The 21,963-nt window shown below is 47.8% G+C and overlaps 1 protein-coding gene and 1 long non-coding RNA gene across 8 annotated transcripts in view; one reads left to right on the top strand and one right to left on the bottom strand.

Annotated features, from left to right (window-relative positions):
* The window catches only part of PRPSAP2 (phosphoribosyl pyrophosphate synthetase associated protein 2), a 43,570-nt gene extending 31,552 nt beyond the window's left edge, over positions 1–12,018 (bottom strand). For 3 of the 7 annotated variants that reach the window (XR_009560262.1, XM_060290171.1, XM_030861240.2), the window contains exons 1-5: positions 11,884–12,018; positions 6,858–6,952; positions 6,466–6,616; positions 5,643–5,695; positions 2,764–2,830 (exon numbers count right to left, since the gene is read on the bottom strand). Coding sequence is in view for 6 of the 7 variants with exons in the window: in XM_060290171.1 (XP_060146154.1) it covers positions 2,764–2,830; positions 5,643–5,695; positions 6,466–6,584 (239 nt within the window). In the remaining variant the exon portion in view is untranslated. Of the gene's footprint in view, positions 1–2,763; positions 2,831–5,642; positions 5,721–6,465; positions 6,617–6,857; positions 6,953–8,234; positions 8,438–11,264; positions 11,678–11,883 lie in introns of those variants that run through there. The other 4 variants (XM_030861244.2, XM_030861237.3, XM_030861238.3 and 1 more) reach the window with 4 other exon arrangements.
* A 261-nt stretch (positions 12,019–12,279) lies between these two features.
* LOC115855763 (uncharacterized) lies at positions 12,280–16,592 on the top strand. The gene is made up of 3 exons (XR_004040571.2): positions 12,280–12,394; positions 13,357–13,440; positions 14,472–16,592. It is a non-coding gene; the product is annotated as an uncharacterized lncRNA (long non-coding RNA).
* The last annotated feature ends 5,371 nt before the right edge of the window (positions 16,593–21,963 follow it).

Here is a 21,963-nt window from a genome sequence, read left to right on the forward strand (position 1 = left end):
CTAGAAAGTCTTGTTAAGACATCTCAAAACGTACCCCAAACTGAACTGCTCTTCGACCGGCAAAGCCTGCCTCGTCATAAACCTCTGCCATCTCAGCTGGCGGCAACACTGCTCCTGCAGTTTACTCAGGACAAAACCCCCAGAGGCGTCCTTAACTGCTCTCCTGTCCACAGTGACAGCAACCCACCACTCCACTGCTGCCCTGGGGCCGAGCCTCGACCCCCCACAGTGAAAGCCCCCCCCCCGCCCCGCAGTCCCTCTGCAGCCCACCCTCTGCACAGCATCCAGCTGGAGCTTAAAGTCAAAGGCAGATCATGCACTCTGCTCAGGAGCCAGCGATGGTTTCCCGCAGACGTCAAGGCCCTGCAACAGCTCCCGAGGCCCCTTCAGGGTCTGGCCCCCGCCAGCTCTGCCCTGCACTCCTCCTCCGTGCCCTCCCCTCATGCCAGTCCTCACGCCGACCTGAGGGCCTTCGCCTCAGGGCTCCCTGCCCCTGCCTGGAGTGCCCTCGTCGCCAGCTGGCACCTTCTTCCAGTGTTTGTCAGATGTCACCTCCCCAGCCTGCCCTCTCTCCATCCTTTACCATCGTCACGTCCAACTCCTTGCCAGGCTGTTTTGGTTTGGTCTACTTATTCATTATGTTACCTGCATGTCCTAGAACACAGGCTCCATGAGGACAAAGGATCTGTGAACTATTTTAATCCTTCGCGCATCTCACACACCTGTAACAGTGGCTGGCACATAACAGACATTCAGTAAATGTCTGTGAATGAGCGACTGCATGCAAGAGTGAGGGAAACACGGAACATTTGGGTGAGTAGGTTCTCTGTTGATACCAAACAACAAGCCTGACATGGGAGGAGTTAAAGTCGCCTTTCAGAAAGCATTCTGTGTCGGGGGTAAGAGTAGGGGAACCAACAGCGGATGTAAAGTTACACCAAGGTCCCAAACTATACTCCCAGGAACACCATTTTTCTGTGAACTGGTACAAGGCTTTCCATCACTAAATTCAAATAATAACTTGTCTGAATTACAGGAAAAGTTAAGTTAATGAACAGAATTTTCTTAATTTAAAATTTTTCTTATACTTTTAGTGCCTACCACCAGTCCACACTAAGACAAGGTACAAGGTGTATCTGACGACACCAAATCTCAGTGTTAACTGTTTCTTAAAGAACACAATATCTAAGCTTCCTGCAACCTGGACAAGACAAGCCTATGGCACAGTCTGGAGCACTCCAAAATGAGGCATGTAGAGAAAATTAAGGGAATGGTTTTTTGTTTTGCGGTACGCAGGCCTCTCACTGTTGTGGCCTCTCCCGTTGTGGAGCACAGGCTCCGGACGCGCAGGCTCAGCGGCCATGGCTCACGGGCCCAGCCGCTCCGCGGCATGTGGGATCTTCCCGGACCGGGGCACGAACCCGTGTACCCTGCATTGGCAGGCGGACTCTCAACCACTGCGCCACCAGGGAAGCCAAGGGAATGGTTTTGGCTAGAGGAATAAGAAACTGACGAGAGGCAGGGGCAGAATGAAAAGAGTATCGAAATGTCCAAAAATAAATGTAAAGGAAGGAATGAATGAATGAATGGAAAGAAATGGAAGGTATAAAGTACTGCAAACACCCGGGAGCCAGAAGGAAGTCAGCTGTTCTGCGCTCTGCACTTTCCCCTCCTTGATGAGGGCGTGGGCATGGAGAGCGCTCTACCAGCCTGACGTCTGGCCTGGGAAAGAGAGCGGCAGCAGGGGCAGCACGAACTCTCGTCCCCACAGCCCAGCCCTGCTGAGGGTCCTAAGCGGAGGGAAGACATGAAGCCAGGGCCCCGCCGCAAAGGCCCCCCGCAAAGGCCCGCACACTTGCGCTCCAGGGCAATGGGATGCAATGACAGGGCACCTTCGCTCCTCCTGCCAGAGGAGTCAGGTGGCTTCGAGATTTCATCCCCATGAACCAAAGACCAGGACAGAGATGTTCAAACTTTAGGTGAAAGGTCATGTGTTCCAAGTCTAAATTCTCCCAAAGTTTGGCTCATCTTCACTTTCTTTGGTATTTGCTTTACATGTAACCACAAATTTAGCTTGCGGCAATTTTTGGAATCTCTAGGCTAAAAACTGTTGCACTACACAAACCGATTTCTAGACATTATTAAAAATTGTACTGAGTTAAAAATTTCATCTATAGAGGCCTTGAGGGACACCTGTGGACAGAGTGGCATTTGATCGAAGAGTGGTGCAGACACCCTCGCTGCACTGAATCTTCTATCCCCAGCGTACACATTTGTGACCTCAACCATTTCCAGAACACGCGGCTATCAAATGTCACAGGAGACAGGAACACACATGCCTTCAACACACCGTCTATCTTCTCAGCTCCTTTAATTTATGCAACAGGACAGTACGTTTAAATTATCTGCAGGAAAAGCTTTAAGAACCCCAAGTAAGCAAATTCCTCTCCTCTCGCCTGTTTTCTTTTTTGGAACTAGAAGACCTTCCCTACAAATTTTATGAAATTCCGGCTACTGAGAGCAAACGTAATGGGCTCTCTTATCGTTAAGCGCCTCCACCCCAAAACTTGGTTATTCCCACCCTTGAGAACACTGAAAGAACACAAAAAACGTCAGCAGCTATGTCAGAAAAATTAGCAGAGTGAGATCATGGCAATTTTAAAACAATCGTAATTCTCCCTGTCTAGGCAACTCTCATTATTCTAAACATTCATGCCCAAACAGAGACCAGAAAGCAACATTTCTGTTGGATAAGGTACTCACTTTGAAACAGTTTGGATGATGAAAACATCTTTCCCCCTCACAGACTCTTGAATTTGTACTCTTGTTTCTGGCAGGAGAAGGGGAAAAGAGAAGGGTGAACAAGGCACATAACTTTAAAAAACACACCAAAAAAACCCTGCAGCATTCCCCAATATTGTAAAATATGGAAACTGGAACTGTTTCAACACTCACTAGGTTTTCAGTTCTATGAAGGATAACGAACACAGTTCGATTAATCACACCTTTTAAACATGTTAAGTTATACGACTTAACATGTTAAGTCGTATAACTTTAAACATGTTAAGTTATGCTTAAGAAGGAATCACACTTGTCACTTAAAACAAGAAAATATCCCCTCCTCACTTCCTATACATAAACAGCGAGTGCTGGGGCTGCTCTGAGCCCCATATCCTTACAGGAAATGATAGACTCATTCATTCAACCAGCAACAATTAAGAACCTATTAGGCACAAACGTTAGAATAACATTGTGAAAGTAAAGATAAATAAGGCCCAGTATCCCTACTCTCAAAAAACTTGTGATCAGCCACAAGGAAACAATTAGACAAATCCAGAGTGGGAAATTCCACAAGACAAACTCTTCAAAAAGTCAGTGCTGTGGGGAAAAAAAAGAAAAGGTGAAGGGACTGCCCTAGTCTAGAAGAGAATAAAGAGATATAAAAAACACGTCACTTGGGCTTCCCTGGTGGTGCAGTGGTTGGGAGTCCACCTGCCGATGCGAGGGACACGGGTTCATGCCCCGGTCCGGGAAGATCCCACATGACGCAGAGCAGCTGGGCCCGTGAGCCATGGCCGCTGAGCCTGCGCATCCGGAGCCTGTGCTCCGCAACGGGAGAGGCCACAACAGTGAGAGGCCCGCATACAGCAAAAACAAACAAACAAACAACAACAACAAAAACAAAAAACAAAAAAAAACACCTCACTTGAACCAAGAATCCTGGTTTAAAAAACAAACAAAAGGGACTTCCCTGGTGGCTCAGTGGTTAAGAATCCGCCTACCAATGCAGGGGACACGGGTTCGAGCCCTGGTCCAGGAAGATCCCACATGCCATGGAGCAACTAAGCCCGTGCGCCACAACTACTGAGCCTGCGCTCTAGAGCCCGCAAGCCACAACTACTGAGCCCACGTGCCACAACTACTGAGCCTGTGCTTCTACAGCTTGCAAGCCACAACTACTGAGCCCATGTGCCTAGAGCCTGTGCTCCGCAACAAGAGAAGAGAAGCCACCACAGTGAGAAGCCTGCACACTGCAACAAAGACCCCACGCAGCCAAAAATAAAAAAACAAATAAATTTATAAAAACAAAAACAAAAACCAGCTAGGACAACTAGGAAAATTAGAACGTTCATTAGCTATTAGATGATAGAGAATTATCATTAATCTCTTTAATGTGACAATGGTAGCGTATCTACATGGGAGAAAGTCCTCCTTGGGAGAAAGTCCTCCTTAGGAGACACAAGGTCAAGTATTCAGGGGTTAAGTGTCAATGTCTGCAACTCAGTTCCAAATGGTCCCACAAACACACATTCATACAGCAAAGTGTCACCTGCTGAAACTGGGTGGTCCTCATTCATATGGGTATTCATGGCACTACTCTTTCACATTTTTTACAGGTTTGAACATTTTCATTAGAAATGTTGGAAAAAATAGAGTACATGTTTACAAAAAAGTGTGGCACCATGGAAAGAAAACGAGCTTTAGAGACAGGGAGATTGAGCTTTGAATCCCGACTCTGTTCCCTCTGGGGCCTTAATCCTAACGTCACCCCTGAACTCAGTTCCTCAGTACCTGGTAATGGTAAGGACTCTAGAGACGTTAGTTCCCTGCTTCCTTCCCCTCGTTCATGAACCCGGAGGGTGGACAGGCTCCTCCTGAGTCTTCCGCCACCAGCCTCCCTCAGCCCCCCTTCTACACTAGACAAAGGACTTCATCCAATTCCTTTAGCAGCAAAATCTTCTCCAAACTCCCTGTATATTTCCCTCAATTATACTTTTTTCCCACTGAAGCCACATGGGGGATATTGGGAGACAGGGAAGAGGAGGCAGTAATGAAGAAATAAATAGGGGAAGAGGAAATTTGTGCCTTTTCATCTAAGTGTCTTGTAAGTTCTCTAATATTTAAGTATTAGACAAAATCCTGCAGTGGAAAAGGAGAGGGAACAAGTGTTTACTGAGTGCCTACTATGTGCCAAAAACTGTGTTGGGCACACAAATTATCCCACTTAATCCTCAGAACAGCCCGAATTATTTGCAGTTTAGACAGCTAAAATAACTTGCCAAGGAGAAGTTGTCTGACTCTCACACCTATGCAGGTAATCTGTCGCTCCTGCTAGAATAACTTTAAACATCCGCCATTTCTACAGAAAGTACAAAGGCTAAATAACATGTGATTTTCACAACTTGAGGTGTTTATACAACATCATAAATCAGTTAGCAAAAAGCACTTCCTGACATGACATCATGGAGTCTAGCCCAAGGCAGTGCATGTTGGGGAAAAGAACACCCACCACCTGATACTGTGGCTACACAGGGCATACGCCCCCCGCCTAAGGGGACGGATTCAACCAAGCGCTGCGCTTATGCTTCCTTCAGGTGAACAGCTTGTTCATGCACCCACACAGTTATCGGATGACGTCTAAGGACTAGACTTTAAGCCCCCAGATGTGACTGCCCCAGAATTCCCTATCGAGCTGGTATTAGTGGGAACACCGCGCTCACCCACCTTGCCTGCCTGTCTTTCTGCTGGCAGAATTAACTGGACACTGAGGCCGACGGTTTCAGCTACGGAGGATGGGGGACTGGGCCAGCACGGCATGTACCACAAAAAGGCCACCGTCACGAAAGCACAGGATCACTCACCTCTGTCAGGCTCCTGGTAAACCTGCACTTTGCCCATCTCCACCCCCAGCCGCCTAGAGAAGAGAAAGACGGAAAACGCTGAAAAAGTAACAGAACAGATGCAACCGCTTTACTATTAAGGATGATTAAGAAATTGATAAAAATAATACAAATGTTTTAAAATAGAGGTATTCCTATTACGAGATTTAAAGTGGACATAGAATTGTTCGGTCACCTAACTCATCACATCCCCACCCTATGCCAACCCAAGAAGGCCTCTCAACGCTGTCCTGGTTCTCCAGGGTCCTGGGCTCCCTAAGACAGAACAACCTGCCCTTGCCTCTCCGTTCTCCCCGCTTTACCACCATCGGAAGTGATCCTGTTTGTTTGTTTGGCTGACTCGCTTCTTGCCTGGCCCCTCTACTAAAGAAGGGAGGGTTCTGACTGGCTTCTTCACTGTTACTCCCCAGTATCTAGATCAAGGTCTGGTACACAGTAGGGGTTCAATATTTATTTAATAAATAACTAAAATTATACTGAACTGTAATCTATAAAGTATCTTCATATAGTATACACCCTTCATTGTTCTTTATACTCAAATAATTCTATACATATGTAGCACCTAACACAATCTCTGGCACTCAGGAGTCACTCAATAAATGTCTGCTGAAAGAACGTGTAGGAGTGACAACAGTTTACAAGAAGGTGAGCCTTTAATACACAGATGATGAGCAGCTTAACTATAAAATATCTGCTTTCAGATTTAACAATCAGTGCCAATCCGTTTATCAAATGTAAAACACCACGTAATGAGTACAGATTTTAATACTATGATTATACTCACTCAGCGATCTTCTTTGAAAGCTCCATACATGATGAATTAGAATTTGCCGAAAACAACACCAGACCCCCTTTGGTTATGTTCATCTTGGCTTCTGATTCAGGTGGCGCCACACAAAACATCAAAACCTTCTTGGTTTTCCAATTCTCAGAGCCTGGAAAGATACAAAATATATTAAGAACTGTCATGTGATATGAAATACACCAGAAAATTTTTTAATAGCAAGTGACTTAAGCTGAAGGAAATTAGTTTTTACCATGATGGAGTCTTTTATATTAAACATGTATATAGACAAATAGAAAGTCTATTGAGTTTTAGGGTCCCAAATTTATGGAAAGATGCTATCACATGACTCAATTATTTTCATGACCACTGGGAATAAATGATAAACTTACAAGGAAGGTGGAGCTGAAGAGCTCAGTGTTTTACTGTTTGCTGCTTAAAGTCAATTACGACAACCTCCTTTTAGTCTCTGACAACAAAATTCCTCCTGGATTAACACACAGAAAAATGGCAAAGCCATTAGCAAGGACAAGGACTGACTGATTCTTAACAATGAATAAAAAACCCGTCCATGCCCAGCTTTCCTTGTAATGCCTGTTCACCATGAAACCTCCCCCTGGCCTTGCAGCTGCCCCAGGTCCTGTCTAAGCCTGACCTTGTCATCTGCATTTTTCCTCAACTGGAACACAAGGTTGACCAGGTAACAATAACCTTGAAGGAAAGTGACTCAGCCATGCAACTGACCAGCAGCAGGGCACAGACAGAAAGAGCCTGGCCTGGGCTTCCCTGGTGGCGCAGTGGTTGAGAGTTCGCCTGCCGATGCAGGGGACACAGGTTCGTGCCCCAGTCCGGGAGGATTCCACATGCCACGGAGTGGCTGGGCCCGTGAGCCATGGCCGCTGAGCCTGCGCTCCGCAACGGGAGAGGCCACAACAGTGAGAGGCCCGCGTACCACAAAAAAAAAAAAAAAAAAGAAAAGAAAGAGCCTGTCCTACAGGTCATCAGAACCCTCCATGCTCTCCTCCTCCTCTGGGCACTCTCTGGGCTGAGTGTCCTTATGGAGAAAGGCAGGCACGGGTTAGATGCAGGAGCAACAATCCACTAGGCCTTCGGGGACAGAGGCGCCTTCCCAGCAAGCCCACTGCATTTCCCCAGTCATATGTTTACGTGGGTGGCTCTGGGAAGGCTGGTGGACAGGAGCAAAAGGCTGAAGCCAATTATCTTATTTGTTATTCTTAACTTTTTTTTTTTTTTTTTTTTTTTTTGCGGTACGCAGGCCTCTCACTATTGTGGCCTCTCCCATTACGGAGCACAGGCTCCAGATGCGCAGGCTCAGTGGCCATGGCTCATGGGGCCCAGCCGCTCCACAGCATGTGGGATCCTCCCGGACCGGGGCACGAACCCGTGTCCCCTGCATCGGCAGGTGGACTCTCAACCACTGCGCCACCAGGGAAGCCCCTATTCTTAACTTTTAATTACACAATAAACAAATACATTCTCCTTGTAAAAAAAACTGAAACGAGGGTTTAGGCTAATGTCACTAGCTCCGATCCCAGGCTCCTTCCCACCCACGTCCTTGGACCTGACAGTTCTTATTATTAGTTTGAAAGAGATACCATCAGGCTGTTACACGTTCACACATGTGATCCCCATAAAAAATACATATAAAAAATCATTTCTAACATAAAAGGGATCATCGTACAAATCTACTCATAATCTGCTTTTTTAAAAAGCAATATATTTTAAGATCCCAGGTAGAAAGTACAGACCCATCATGTCCTTTTTAACTGCTGCCAGTGTTCCCTGGTGCAGGCACGCCACACTCAGCAGGTCACCAACCCAAAGAGGCCTCCTTATGCATGTGTGTGTCTCTCTCTGCAGTAACCGCCAGTGGGGGCCAGTGGGTCACTCACGGTCCCCCACGCAGGCTAGGAGAGCACATTTCCTCCTCAGAGGCATCGCTCAATGGGAAACACAGGCCACCCCAATGCACTTGACCTAAAGTCTATGAATTACAAACAGAAATGTATGAACAGCTGGCCAAAGCCCTAAGGAGACCAAGAAGGACCATTGGTGTGTACCGTGGAAAGTGGCTTTGGAGCAGGTGATTGGCAAAGTACAGCCCACGGGCCAAAACAGGTTATTTCTGTAAATAAAACTGTATTGGAACACAGCCATGCTCACTGGAACACAGCCACGCTCCCTGTCAACAAGTTGTCTGTGGATGCAGTGGTAGAGTTCAGTATGGCCTGCAAAGCCTAAAATATTACCTGGCCCTCTACAGAAAAAGTGTGCCGAGCCAGCTTTACAGCATAGCGTGGGGCAGGGTGACTGGTGCAAAGCAAAGAAATAATATTTAACCATCAACACTCAGAATCGGAGGAGATCCTAGGTGTCTTCTAACACCACCTCTCAACTCTTCTATGCCTGTGTTTAGGAACAGAGTCTGGAAAAGGAAACCACAACAAAAATAAAACTCATTCTCCTGTAGTTATGAATACAGGCTTTGGAGTCAAACCCAGGTTTGCATCTCAGCTCCTACTTCCCCGTAACTCACTGTGAGGCCTCGCATAAATTAGTCACTCTCAGCTTCCGCCCCCTCATCCATGCAACTGCGAATACTGACCTTACAGGGTCACTGTAAGATTAGTTCCTGTACGGCACTTAACACAGTGCCCCACACACAGGATACGCATGGTAAATGGAAGCTCTGATGAGTCAACTTGTTAATATTTTGGTTATCTACCGAACGAGTACATAATATGCATGGGATGGCCACTTTTCTACATCCCCTAACCTTCAAATTAAGAAGCTTCTTAAAGGACAACAGTGTTCTTGAGAGGACGTTCTTGAGAGAACACTGAGAATCAAACTATCTGAGGGGAAGGAAGAGATCTTGGAAGTAACTCAGTCCATGTCTAGGACTCCTACCAAGGAGCCACTCCACATACCTGAACAGCCCCGGGCCTGATGCCCACATCCTGAGGGTCCAGCCTTAGAACACGCAGATTCCTCTCCCAGCAGCCTCCCCATCCTGAGCCTTGTCCTTTCTTTGAAGATTTACGGGAAACCCCAAATTCCTTCTCCCCAGGGCAGTCCTCGACCTATCTCAAGATGGCTCTCTTGCCTCTGTGTATTCTCTTTTCCTGGAACCTTTCATTAATGGTCATGGTTTAAATGTCCTTCATCACTGACTATGGTCTCTAGGGTTTCAGTCTCCAGATACCAGGTTTCAATAATGGAAACCTAACCTAAGACCTCAAAATGGCACAGGCTGGGAGTCCCTTTGGAAACAGTCATCAGTATACCCATGTTCTGTGACTACCCATCTCACAAGTCGGTCAAACAATAAAACTAGTTGCTAGTTTTAGTTCTCCTTTTCCTATTGGAAATTCAAGTTGTGCTCTTTACCAAGCTTTAAGAAAAGAGTTTTAAAGATTCTCCTCGTAAATAAGATAGTCACCAGCATGGGGCTGGCAGAAGGCTCATTACTACAAGGCTATAGTGTGAAATGCAGAGTAAAGAGAACATTCCCATTTTCCCCCCATAAACTACAGTTGCTTTTACCTTTATCCTAAATTCACTCTAGAATGTGTGAGAATTATATACAACACATGAAACCACAGCCTTTTCAGAGAATCTCAGAACCTTACGAAAAGTCTCATGAAGGAAACCACTCTGAAAGACCACTCGCTTTGCAAGTGCTGGCAGTCGTTTCAAAACGACTCATGCACATCTCAGATGAGTAAGGCTGGCAGCAAAGTGGGTTGCTTTCCATCTAGCGCGTGTGCTGACAGCTGGAGTCACAGCGTGAAGACCTGACCTGCCTCCCCTGGTTACCAGCTACGAGTCCTTGGCCTTCCCCTTCCCAATAGCAGAGATACATGCTCGGTTAAAAACAGCTTCCCTAAAAAAAAAAAAAACAGCTTCCCTCACCAGAATTTAAGGTCCAGGACAGCAGAGATTTTTTCCACTATTATTTTCTCTGCTGTACACCCAGGGCCTAGCATAGTACCTGGCAGAGGGAGAGGCTTAACAAATGTTCGTCAAATAACAAATGTTTGTGGAATAAAGCCTGACCTCACTGAGTTGCAATGATTAACACATGGAGTTGAAAGAAGTCTGCAAACTAAAAGGTGTCAGAAAGTATAAAGAATTATTATTTTTATTAGTGATGTACCTCACTCAAAGAAAATTTGCTTTTTGGGAGTCAGTACTGAAGAGAATTAGAAGGGTGAAGCCTAGATGTAATTAATCCTCCAGGCCTCTATGACCCCAGGCACCTGGCTATCTCTTCATCAGACTGTTTTCTTTCGGCTAAATACCATTTTCTGAGCGCTCTGAATTCTTATGACAACTCAATAAAACAGGTACTACAAGTCCCCTTTGAGACACGGGATAAGTGACGCTTGAAGATGAAGACATCTCCTCAAGGCTGCCCACCTGGAAGCAGCAGTCTCCCAACACCACGGAGAGTGACCTGACACCCCGCATTTCAGGGGGCAAGCGCGACAAACACCCAGATTTAGAAAAATGTGCGTAGTAAACACGCCTTGTTTGGAAAACAATTTATATCACGTGTCAAAGAAAGAACACATAACTCTGATTCAGTATTTCCCCTTTGGAGAATTTATCTTACGGAAAGGAAAAGCTCAATGATGGTCACTGCATGGTTTTTCTAAGAGGAGGAACACTGAACATATGCAAAAGTTACATAATGGGGTAATTAAGTAAAACTCTGAATATACATTCAATACAATAAAAACGGTAAATATCCGGGACTGTACGAAAGTGCTTACGTTGAGTAAGAGCAGAACTGCATCTCCTCCAACCCAAGCTGGGTAATAACGGTACAGACGAGGTCGGGATAGGAATACGGACAAGAAGGGTAGGACTTCGTGGGGTTCAATAATGTGGGTGAATCACTTACATTTGTGCATGGAACAGTTTTAAACATTATAAATCACATTTTCTCACACCCCAAATCCCCATCCCGAATTTCCCATTCCTTGCAAAAGCTAAACACCCAAACCGCGTCAATATTAATAAAAGGTGGTAAAAGTCGGTATCATCACTGTGCAGTACTGCTGGAAACCATTTAAAAGCAGAAAAAAGCCTTAGAGCTACATCCCTGTCCTCACTCTAGCTCCGCGGGGCAACAGAAAGGCCCGCGCCGCAAGGCCAGCCCAGCACCGCCAGGGATGTCAGTCTGCGCGTGAGGCTGGGCTTCCGCCCGCAGCTGCAGGTCCCGTAACGGCCGGACGGGCCGCGCGCCAAGCCCGCGGACGCCTACGAACCGGACCAGACTGAGGGCTGCGCGCGGCCGGGTCCCCGCCGAGCCCCCCGCCCCTGCACCTGTGCCCCGCAGGGCCGGCCCGCCGGCCGCGCCACCACCGTCGCCGGCTCCCGCCCGCCTACCTGGCCCCGACCCCAGCCCCGGCCCCGCCGCAGCCTCCGCTGCCGAATGAGGAAAGCGCCGGAGCACCGGCGGTCTCTCCAAGAGCAAAATGGCGACTCAAACCCGAGAACTGCGTCCGCAGCGACTGCGACGCCTGTGGGCGGGGCCGCTCAAGGGGGCGGGGCCGATAGAGGGGGCGGGGCACGTGGGGCGGGGCCTCGGCAGGGACCATCCGTGTGAGGGGCGGGGCAGGGAAGGCGCCCACAGAGGGGAGGCGCGGGGCCTTCTAGTCTAGCTGGAATACACCAGGCCGGATGAGGGGCGGGGCCATGGGCGGGGCGAGGCCACGAGTGGGGCGGGGCTGACTGGAGGGGTGGGGCCAGGCTGGGCGAGGGGCGGGGAGAGGGGCGGGGAGGGTGGGGCTGAGCCTCGAGAACCCGAGGGCGGACTTTTTTTTAAAAAACAAATTTATTTATTTATTTTTGGATGCGTTGGGTCTTCGTTGCTGCGCGCGGACTTTCTCTAGTTGCGGTGAGTGGGGGCTACTCTTCCTTGTGGTGCGCGGGCTTCTCATTGCGGTGGCTTGTCTGTTGCGGAGCACGGGCTTTAGGCATGCTGGCTCAGTAGTTGTGGCTCTCCGGCTCTAGAGCGTAGGCTCAGTGGTTGTGGCGCACGGGCTTAGTTGCTCCGCGGCATGTGGGATCTTCCCAGACCAGGGCTTGAACCCGTGTCCCCTGCATTGGCAGGCGGATTCTTAACCACTGTGCCACCAGGGAAGCCCGCGACTGCGGACTTTGATGTCTGGAATTACAAATGTCTGGGTTCAAGTCTTTACTGGCCTGTAACTTTGGGCAATGTCGCTTCACCTCCCTGAGCCTCAATTTCCTCAGCTGAAAAATGGAGATGATAGTAGCACCCATCTCAGGGGTTGCTGTGAGGATTCAGTAAAATAACACCTGCGGAGCTTCCAAAACAATTTCTGGTGCATAGTAAACCCTCAGTTGTTATTATTACTATTATTTGTTTGTTGCTCTTTCTTCTTTTATCACAAAGTAAGGAATTGGTGCTTGCCTGAGTTCCTTATATTTAAGTATGTTTAATACATATATAAAACATAATAATAGAAACACGTATGGAGCACTTACCATGTGTCAGGCCAAGTGCTTAACATATATTAACTGTAACTTATTTAATCCTCACAGAACTATGAGGTAGGTGTTATTATTATCTCCATTTTAATAGTTGTGGGAACTGACACCCTGACGTTAAATATCAATAACTTGCCTAAGGACAAACATGGACAAGAACTTCAACCCAGGCAGTCTGGCATCACGGTCTGCACTAAGCTAGACCCTATACCACATCGCAGCTCCAGTTCTGCTTTGGATTTTTCACTAGAGTGAGTCTTGAAATCGTTCGTGAGAGGTGGCACGGCCAGCTAGAAGCGGCCGGACTCAAATGGAGTCATTTAAGACATTTCCTTTGCCTGACAGCTTCACGGGATCATACCTCTGTGAAGAACAAGCCCCGTGAGCCCACAGACAGATTCAGGTACAAAACTGAATGCCCTTACTTCGGTAAGTGGACTTTGGTTTCACCCACTGCTTTTGCGCAGACCCAACCCTGACGCACCCGACCTCCTGGCTTCAACCTGCGTTGGCTCCACCCAGCACTCCAGGTTGCACGTGACTGGACCTGACCAATCAGGGCCACTCATCCCTCTCAGCTCGCTGATTCGCTCCAAGGACAGGCCGTTGAGCCAATGGGAGCCCAGAAGACGCAATCTCGCGCCGCAGTGGGCTACGGAGCCCGTAAATTCCTTCCCTTCAACCTCTGAAGCCAGGGGCCTGCGTGTTGTCCCCTTGCTTACTTGTCGTTGTTCTTTCCCACCAGCCTGTTCCTCCATCCCTGAACTGTAGGGCACGTACACATGCTGTTCCTGCCTCCGGGAATGCTTTTCCTCCTGCTGCCCTAGCCCCTCATTAACTCCTACTTAAACGTCTAAGCACAATTGTCATTTTTAAGCCTTCTCTAAACCACTCCCCTTCTCAAAAAAAAAAAAGTACTTTTCTTTCGTTAGGCTTATCATGATCGCTAATTATGTGTTTATGTGGATGGTCATTTTATAAATATCCCCACCCCCGCCCCTATAGACTATAAGCCCCTACGGGCAGGTTCTTTGTCTCTTTTGCTGATCCCTGTTTGCAGGTACCCAGCACAGTACCTGGCACAAGTGTGGTACTCAAGAAATGTCGGTACCATGGGTGATCTCAGAATTACCCCCCACCATGGAAAGGAGGAGGGCAGTAGCACAGAATTGTATAGTATTTTCACCACACAGGGACAATATTCCTGATAATTTAAAAATCGTCTCTGCTGAGCCAGTATGAGCTAGCTCCCACATACCATGCTCCCAGCATTTGGCAATGAAGTTGTTAGTTTCTCAATCAATCAGTTTCTCCTCATTGGAGGCACTTAGCTTACAGTTTCCCTTGCTCTATTATACCAGATGCCACTTCTCCATCCACTTTCAATTCTCCAAAGACTCTTTTGAAATCCTCCATAGGCTGATGTCTCATCTCCCTTCCTCTTTATCCTTGGGGTTTAGGCCATGGGAGTGAGCCATGGTGGACATCCAGCCCAGATGACCCACTGGTGGCTGCAGCCCCAGTCACTACCTGACTGCAACTCTGTGAGAGACCCCAAATGAGAGCCACCCAGCTGAGCCCAATCAAACCACAGAAGATTGAGAGATAATAATAAATATTTGTATTAAGGTGCTGAGTTTGGAGATATCTTGATACACATCTATGGGTAATGAGCAAGAAAGGAACAAAACCAGAATCTAAAGACTGGGGTCAGTTTCACTCTAATGCGGTTGTGGTTAGCCTATTGCTAAGCTTGATAATCGCCTGCCCACTTGGAGGTTTACAGGGTCTGCATATTATTGAAGTGCTCAGTTTGCCTGTACCACCTCATTGACCATATTCAAGGGCCAAACTGCTGCACATAGAATATGAATCAAGACACCTGATCCTAAGACATTTCCCTTCAACCTTTTTTTAAAGGAAGGAAAAGCATCTTTGCTACAGTTTTTTGTTTTTTTTTTTCCCTGCGGTACGCGGGCCTCTTACCGTTGTGGCCTCTCCGGTTGCGGAGCACAGGCTCTGGACGCGCAGGCTCAGCGGCCATGGCTCACGGGCCCAGCCGCTCCACGGCATGTGGGATCTTTCCGGACCGGGGCACGAACCCGTGTCCCCTGCATCGGCAGGCGAACTCTCAACCACTGCGTCATCAGGGAAGCCCTGCTATAGTTTTATAAAGGTTTTTAGTGGAGTGGTAAGCCAGAAACCCCCAGTCTGCGTCCAGCCTCCTCTTTGCAGAAATGACCTCAGGTGAAGGCACCTCTCTGAACTTCAGTTTCCCCATCTGAAAAATGGGCACTGAGATCAGCAGCTGCATGGAGATTCTGGGTGGGAATGACTTTTCCGTGGAATCAGTGAGTTTTGCAGCTGCCTCTCCGCCTTCGTGTCTCTGGCCATCAGGAATGAATAAACAAGGCTTTTGTTTTCCTGCAAGTGGAGGAGGATGGCAGCTTGTCTGGCCATTGGAGGCTGCAGAGGCCAGGGGCCTGCTCACTAGACAGGGAAATTGGGAAGTTTCCCACATTGTGTTCTTTCCCTCATCCTCCGGATTTTCTCCTTTTTTAACCCCCCCCCATTAGAAAAGCTTCATTATCTTTCGTGATGAGTAATATTTACATGTTATAAAAAGTTCAAACAAACATGAAGAAAAAATTTAAAAGATATTTGCCATTATCTCACTATGGAGAGATAAGCATTTGACTTTTTTTAACCTCCCTATTCCACTTAACAATTTATTTATTATTTTTTAATTTATTTATTTTTGGTTGCATCGGGTCTTCGTTGCTGTGTGCAGGCTTTCTCTAGTTGAGGCGAGCGGGGGCTACTCTTCCTTGCTGTGCTCGGGCTTCTCATTGCGGTGGCTTCTCCTGTTGCGGAGCACGGGCTCTAGGCACGCGGGCTTCAGTAGGTGTGGCAAGTGGGCTCAGTCACTGTGGCTCGCGGGCTTTAGAGCACAGGCTCAGTAGTTGTGGCGCACAGGGCTTAGATGCTCCGAAGCATATGGGATCTTCCTGGAACAGGGCTCGAACCCGTTTCCCGTGCATTGACAGGCAGATTCTTAACCACTGTGCCAGCAGGGAAGCCCCTCCACTTAACAGTTTATTGTGGACACGGTTCATGTTAATGAATTAGGTCAATGTCATCATCGCACGTACAATGGAGTAAAGAGCAGAGACTTAGGAACCAGACGGCCTGTATCCAAATTCCTTTTCCTCTACTCACTGGGTGTGTGACCTCCTTTACCCCTCTGCACTGGCTTCCTCACCTATAAGATGGGAACGACCACAGCTTCCACCTTACAGGGTTGTGGTGATATCCAAATGAGCTGTCACCTGGCACACAGGTGCTAACCTCTCACTACAGCCACACTTACCGTGAGCCGTTGTGATATGGAGGTACCATGACATTTTTAACCCATCTCCAATTCTGGGCACTTTTGACTAATAGACACACCTGTCTTTGCACCTTTGCTCAAGTATTTTCTCTCAAAGACAAATACCATATGACATCACTTATATGTGGAATCTAAAATATGGCACAAATGAACGTATCTATGAAATAGACTCAGACATAGAGAACAAACTTGTGGTTGCCAAGGGGGAGAGGGGGTGGGGGAGGGATGGACTGGGAGGTTGGGATTAGCAAAGGCAAACTATCATATATAGGATGGATAAACAACAAGGTCCTACTGTATAGCACAGGGAACTGTATTCAATATCCTGGGATAAACCATAATGGAAAAGAATACGAAAAAGAATGTGTATATATATATATATATATATAACTGAATCACTTTGCTGTACGACAGAAATTAACACAATATTGTAAATCAACTATACTTTGGTAAAAATATGCATTAAAATTTTTTTTTTAAATTATTTTCTCTCACTAAATTTCTAGAAGTGAACTTGCTTGGTCAAAGGATATGCCCTTTTACAATTTTGTTCCCCAGAAATTTTGTACCAATTTACATTCTTGCCAGAAGGTGAAGAGTGCCCTTTTCCCCTCATCCCCACCGACACCAGGCACTAACCATTCTTTCACTTGGCCGAGTGGATGGTCAATGTTTCCTGGGCATTTACAATTGTTTCTCCACGTCCAGCTGCCTGTAGCTGCCCTGGCCACCTTGCTAGGTGAACTTCATCTCCATTCACTCACTCAGCAAATATTGAGAACTTAGTGCATGCCTGGCCCAGTTAGAGCCGGGCTACAGCAGAGACAGCAGGGCACACCCCTCGGGAGGCGAGCCACCACATGGTTATAGCAAAGCCTCTGCTTCAGTGCCCAAGAAGCTGTGCCGTAGAGGTGAGATCTCTGTACATAAACATAGAATGTACATTTTGTAAATATATGAATGATATTACTATTATCACTATATATGACTCATTATCATTCTACAGATCATGATAATATTGCATATGATCATGATCATTTTCAGCCACAGGACCTTAGAAATCACTTCTCCTCTCCAGCCTTCCATTTTCTCATCTGTAAACAGGCACAGTTGAGAGGATGGGGTGGGAGAGTGTGTGTTCAGAGCCTGGCAGCGAGGCTGTAGCAGCCTCCTCCCGCTGGCCATGCCCAGCCCAGGCCTGGGCCCCGAGCTTCTTGCTGGCCTCCCACTCTCTGCAGCTGTTCCCCTCGGCACGTGGCGGGCACTGAGCTGAGCCACAGCAGCACCCTAGCTGCCAGGACCGTTTTTAAAAATTACTCCCATGATGGAAAGTGCAGAGTTGAGGGCTGATGATCCACCAGGAGCCACCTCCCAACTCAACTCCACTGGGTCCCTCCCAGCCTGGAGTCACAACAAACACTCCCCAAACCCTATTTCTCAGGCTCAGCGCTCCAGGTCCCTCCCTCCAGGTCCAGGGAGAGGCATCCTGAGCTGCGTATTAGAGCCTCCTGACCCCCTCCCTCACCTGCCCTGCCACTGCACCAGCTGGAGGCCCCCTTTGCCACCATCCTGCTGGCAACTTCTCCTCCCCCTTCTCTAGAAGCCCCTCCAAAGGAAACGGAGGGAGGGGGGCCCACCTGGTGGTGCTACACCTGCCTTGGCCCACCTGCCTCCCTCCCAGGAGTGAAGCTGGCCACCTCCTTCACTTCTTCCTGGGCTCTTGCCACTCATTCATGTTCTGTATTTGGTGGAGGTGGAAGCAAACAGAAAGAAGTTTTTCCCCATTTGCATCCCATCATAAGTGTTTATATTAGTCAGGACTCTTGCAATGAAACACGATTCACACCAGCTACAAATAAAGGAGCAGGGACTGATCGGTTTATGTAACTTAAGGGCCCAGGGTGAAGGTTCAGGTATGGCTGGATCCTGGGCTCCACGACCCCAGAGTTTTGTCTTTCTCTATCTTGAAGCTCTGTCTGCTCTCTTCACTTCCATGGCTTTATTCTGAGACAAGCTCCACCCATGTGATGGCAACAGGGCTGCCCTCACTTACAGGCTCATCTAGAACTGGCCTCAGTGGGGGAGAAGTCCGGCCTGGTCCAGGGTCCTTATCAATCTATGATGAGGGACTCCAATGTCACACATACACACAGACATCACACACGCTCAAAGGTCCCCCACATGGATGGCACACCCAATCATAAGTCACACACTCACACAGATGTGACTCAGTATTCACATGGATGTCTCACACACCCTGGAATCTTTCCCATTTAGATAGTGTGTTACAGTTGTATAAATGCCCACCCAGGGAGGGCTAACTCATTTACATTTCATTTATGTGCCACTTTTTCACATACCTCTTACATAAAGCAGGCTGCAATAAGTCTGATGTGTGTCAGAATGAAATAAAATAGTGCAGAGTCTTTGTAAGGATTAAATACATTCAATTAAAAAACAAACAAAACCCTGCCTGTCATCAAAAGGCACAGACTGAGAGGAAGTATTCACAATACGTATATGTGACAAAGGACTTACATCTGGACTATATAAGCACCCTTTAAAATCAATACTAAGGTTCACTTCACACCTGCTAGGTTGGCCTTAATGAAAGTACTTTTAAAAAACCAGAAAGGACTTCCCTGGTGGTGCAGTGGTTAAGAATCCATCTGCCAATGCAGGGGACACGGGTTTGATCCCTGGTCCGGGAAGATCCCACATGCCGCGGAGCAACTAAGCCCGTGTGCCACAACTACTGAGCTTGCGCTCTAGAGCCCGCGAGCCACAACTACTGAGCCCATGAGCCACAACAAATGAAGCCGCGAGTCTAGAGCCCGTGCTCTTCAACAAGAGATGCCACCACAATGAGAAGCCCGTGCACCACAATGAAGAGTAGCCTCTGCTTGCCGCAACTACAGAAAAGCCCGTGCACAACAATGAAGACTCAACACAGCCAAAGATAAATAAATAAATAAATTTATTAAAAAAAGATAACAAGTATTGGTGAGGTTGTGGAGAAATTGGAACCCTCCTACATTGCTGGTGGCGATGTAAAATGATGCAGCCATTCAGAAACAGCTTGGCAGTTCCTCAAAAAGTCAAATATAGAGCTGCCATGTGACTCATCGGTTGTGCTCCTGGGCATCTATCCAAAAGGACTGAAAACAGATGCTCAAACAAATACTTGTATACACACGTGAAAAGCCGTATTATTCATAATAACCAAAGGGGGAGAAAACCCAAATGTCCATCAACAGATGAAAGGATAAACACGTGTGGTGTCTACACACGAGGGAATATTATTTTTTAATACATTTAATTCTTTATATTTTCTTTTATTTTTGGCTGTGTTGGGTCTTCGTTGCTATGCGCGGGCTTTCTCTAGTTGCGGTGAGTGGGGGCTACTCTTCGTTGCAGTGCGCGGGCTTCTCATTGTCGTGGCTTCTCTTGTTGCAGAGCACGGGCTCTAGGCGCGTGTGCTTCAGTAGTTCTGGCATGTGGGCTCAGTAGTTGTGGCTCGCGGGCTCTAGAGTGCAGGCTCAGGAGTTGTGGTACACGGGCTTAGTTGCTCCACGGCATGTGGGATCTTCCTGGACCAGGGCTTGAACCCATGTCCCCTGCATTGGCAGGCGGACTCTTAACCACTGTGCCACCAGGGAAGCCCCCGCACAAGGGAATATTATTCATCCAATAAAAGGAAGAGGCTACGACACAAGGCACAGCATGGATGAACCTCAGAAACCTGAAGCTCAGTGAGAGAAGCCAGACACAAAAGGCCACATACTGTATGACATTGACATGAAACGTCCAGGATAGGTAAATCCACAGAGACAGAGGCAGATTGGTGGTTTCCAGGAGCTGGGAGGAGGGCAAAAGGGGAGTGATTGCTTAATGGCCATGGATGTTCATTTTGGGGAGATGAAAATATCTTGAAACTAGACAGAGGTGCTGGTTGCACAATACTGTGAAAGTACTAAATGCCACTGAATTGTACACTTTAAAATGGGCCATGATGGAATACACGTTATTCAAATTTCACCTCAAGAAAATCAACAGTAAGAAAGCAAGGGGCTTCCCTGGTGGCGCAGTGGTTGAGGTCCGCCTGCCGATGCAGGGGACACACGTTCGTGCCCCTGTCTGGGAAGATCCCACGTGCCGCGGAGCGGCTGGGCCCGTGAGCCATGGCCGCTGAGCCTGCGCGTCTGGAGCCTGTGCTCCGCAACGGGAGAGGCCACAACAGTGAGAGGCCCGCGTACCGCAAAGAAAAAAAAAAAAAAGAAGAAAGCAAATAATCCAGTTTTCAAAATAGGCAGATGACTTGGACAGATGCTTAAATAAAGAAGATATATGAGTGGTAAAAAAACCCACAAAAAACACAAAAAACAACACATGAAAAAATGTTCAATATCATTAGTCTTCAGAGAAATGTGAATTAAAGCCACAATGCTATATCACTAAACGCTCACGAAGATGGCTAAAATTCAGTTTAACAATAGCAAATCCTGGTGCGGGTACAGAGGACCTAGGACTCTCACTTTGCCAACCACTCTGGAAAACACTTTGGTGGATTCTTACAAAGTTTAACATAGAACTCCATAAGACCCAGCCATCCCATTTCCAGGTATTCACCCAAGAGAAATGAAAATGAATGTCCATCCAAAAGCCTCGCACATGAATACTCATAGCAGCTTTGTACAGTCTCCCCAAACTGGAAGCAACCCACACATCCCTCAGCTGGGGAATGGATAAACTGGAATCCTGCTCCTGGATGAGTCTCAAAAACTTTGTGTGAGTGAAAGAAGGCAAGACAAGAAACTGCAGACTGTGTGATTCCTTTCGTAGGGAATTCCCAGGAAACTAATCTAAGGGGACCCGAGGCAGGTGAGGGAGGCCTGCAAAGGGACAAGAAGGAACTTTTCACAAAGACGGAAAAGTTCTATTGTGTCCCGTAGCGCGACAGTGGTCCGTGCAACGATTACATTGTGCTTTATGTAGATTACACCTCCGTAAAGTTTGTTGGTAGCAACCGGCCTGGCCCTGAGGGCAGATCCTGCATCCTGCGTGCCAGTCCCTGTGCGCTTGTGCGCACTCATTTCCTGCCTCTTTCCCTCCAAGCACCACTCCCCACGCCCGTCCCTCACCCCCCCCCCGCCCCCGACCGTGTTCAGGCCTCCGTGTTTTCACCTCTGCTGTTTTGTTCATGCTCTCCCCCTCCCAGCTCTGCTTGCTGAATCCTGACCCCACTGACACCCAGCTCTGCGAAGCTTCCTCATCCCACCCGCTTCCCTGACATGTGACTTTCGCTTCTCTTTGGGCACTTAGAGGCATAACCCGCCAGCCAGGCCACCCATGGCGAGGCGATGGATGGGGGCAGGTGAGGGAAGACTTAGCTGAGAAGAGGCTGGACTGTAACGGACCCAGAGTCAGGGGCACGGAGGGACAGTGCAGTAACCGTCTCCTCAGCCCACTGTCCAGCAGGCGGGTGGGGGAACAAGTATGAACCCAGGAGGAGGGCGAGGAGGCAGGCATGGACCAGACTTTAGAACTCAGAAGAGCCAGAA

The sequence above is a fragment of the Globicephala melas genome, chromosome 20, assembly GCF_963455315.2.
Source record: "Globicephala melas chromosome 20, mGloMel1.2, whole genome shotgun sequence".
NCBI lineage: Eukaryota > Metazoa > Chordata > Mammalia > Artiodactyla > Delphinidae > Globicephala > Globicephala melas.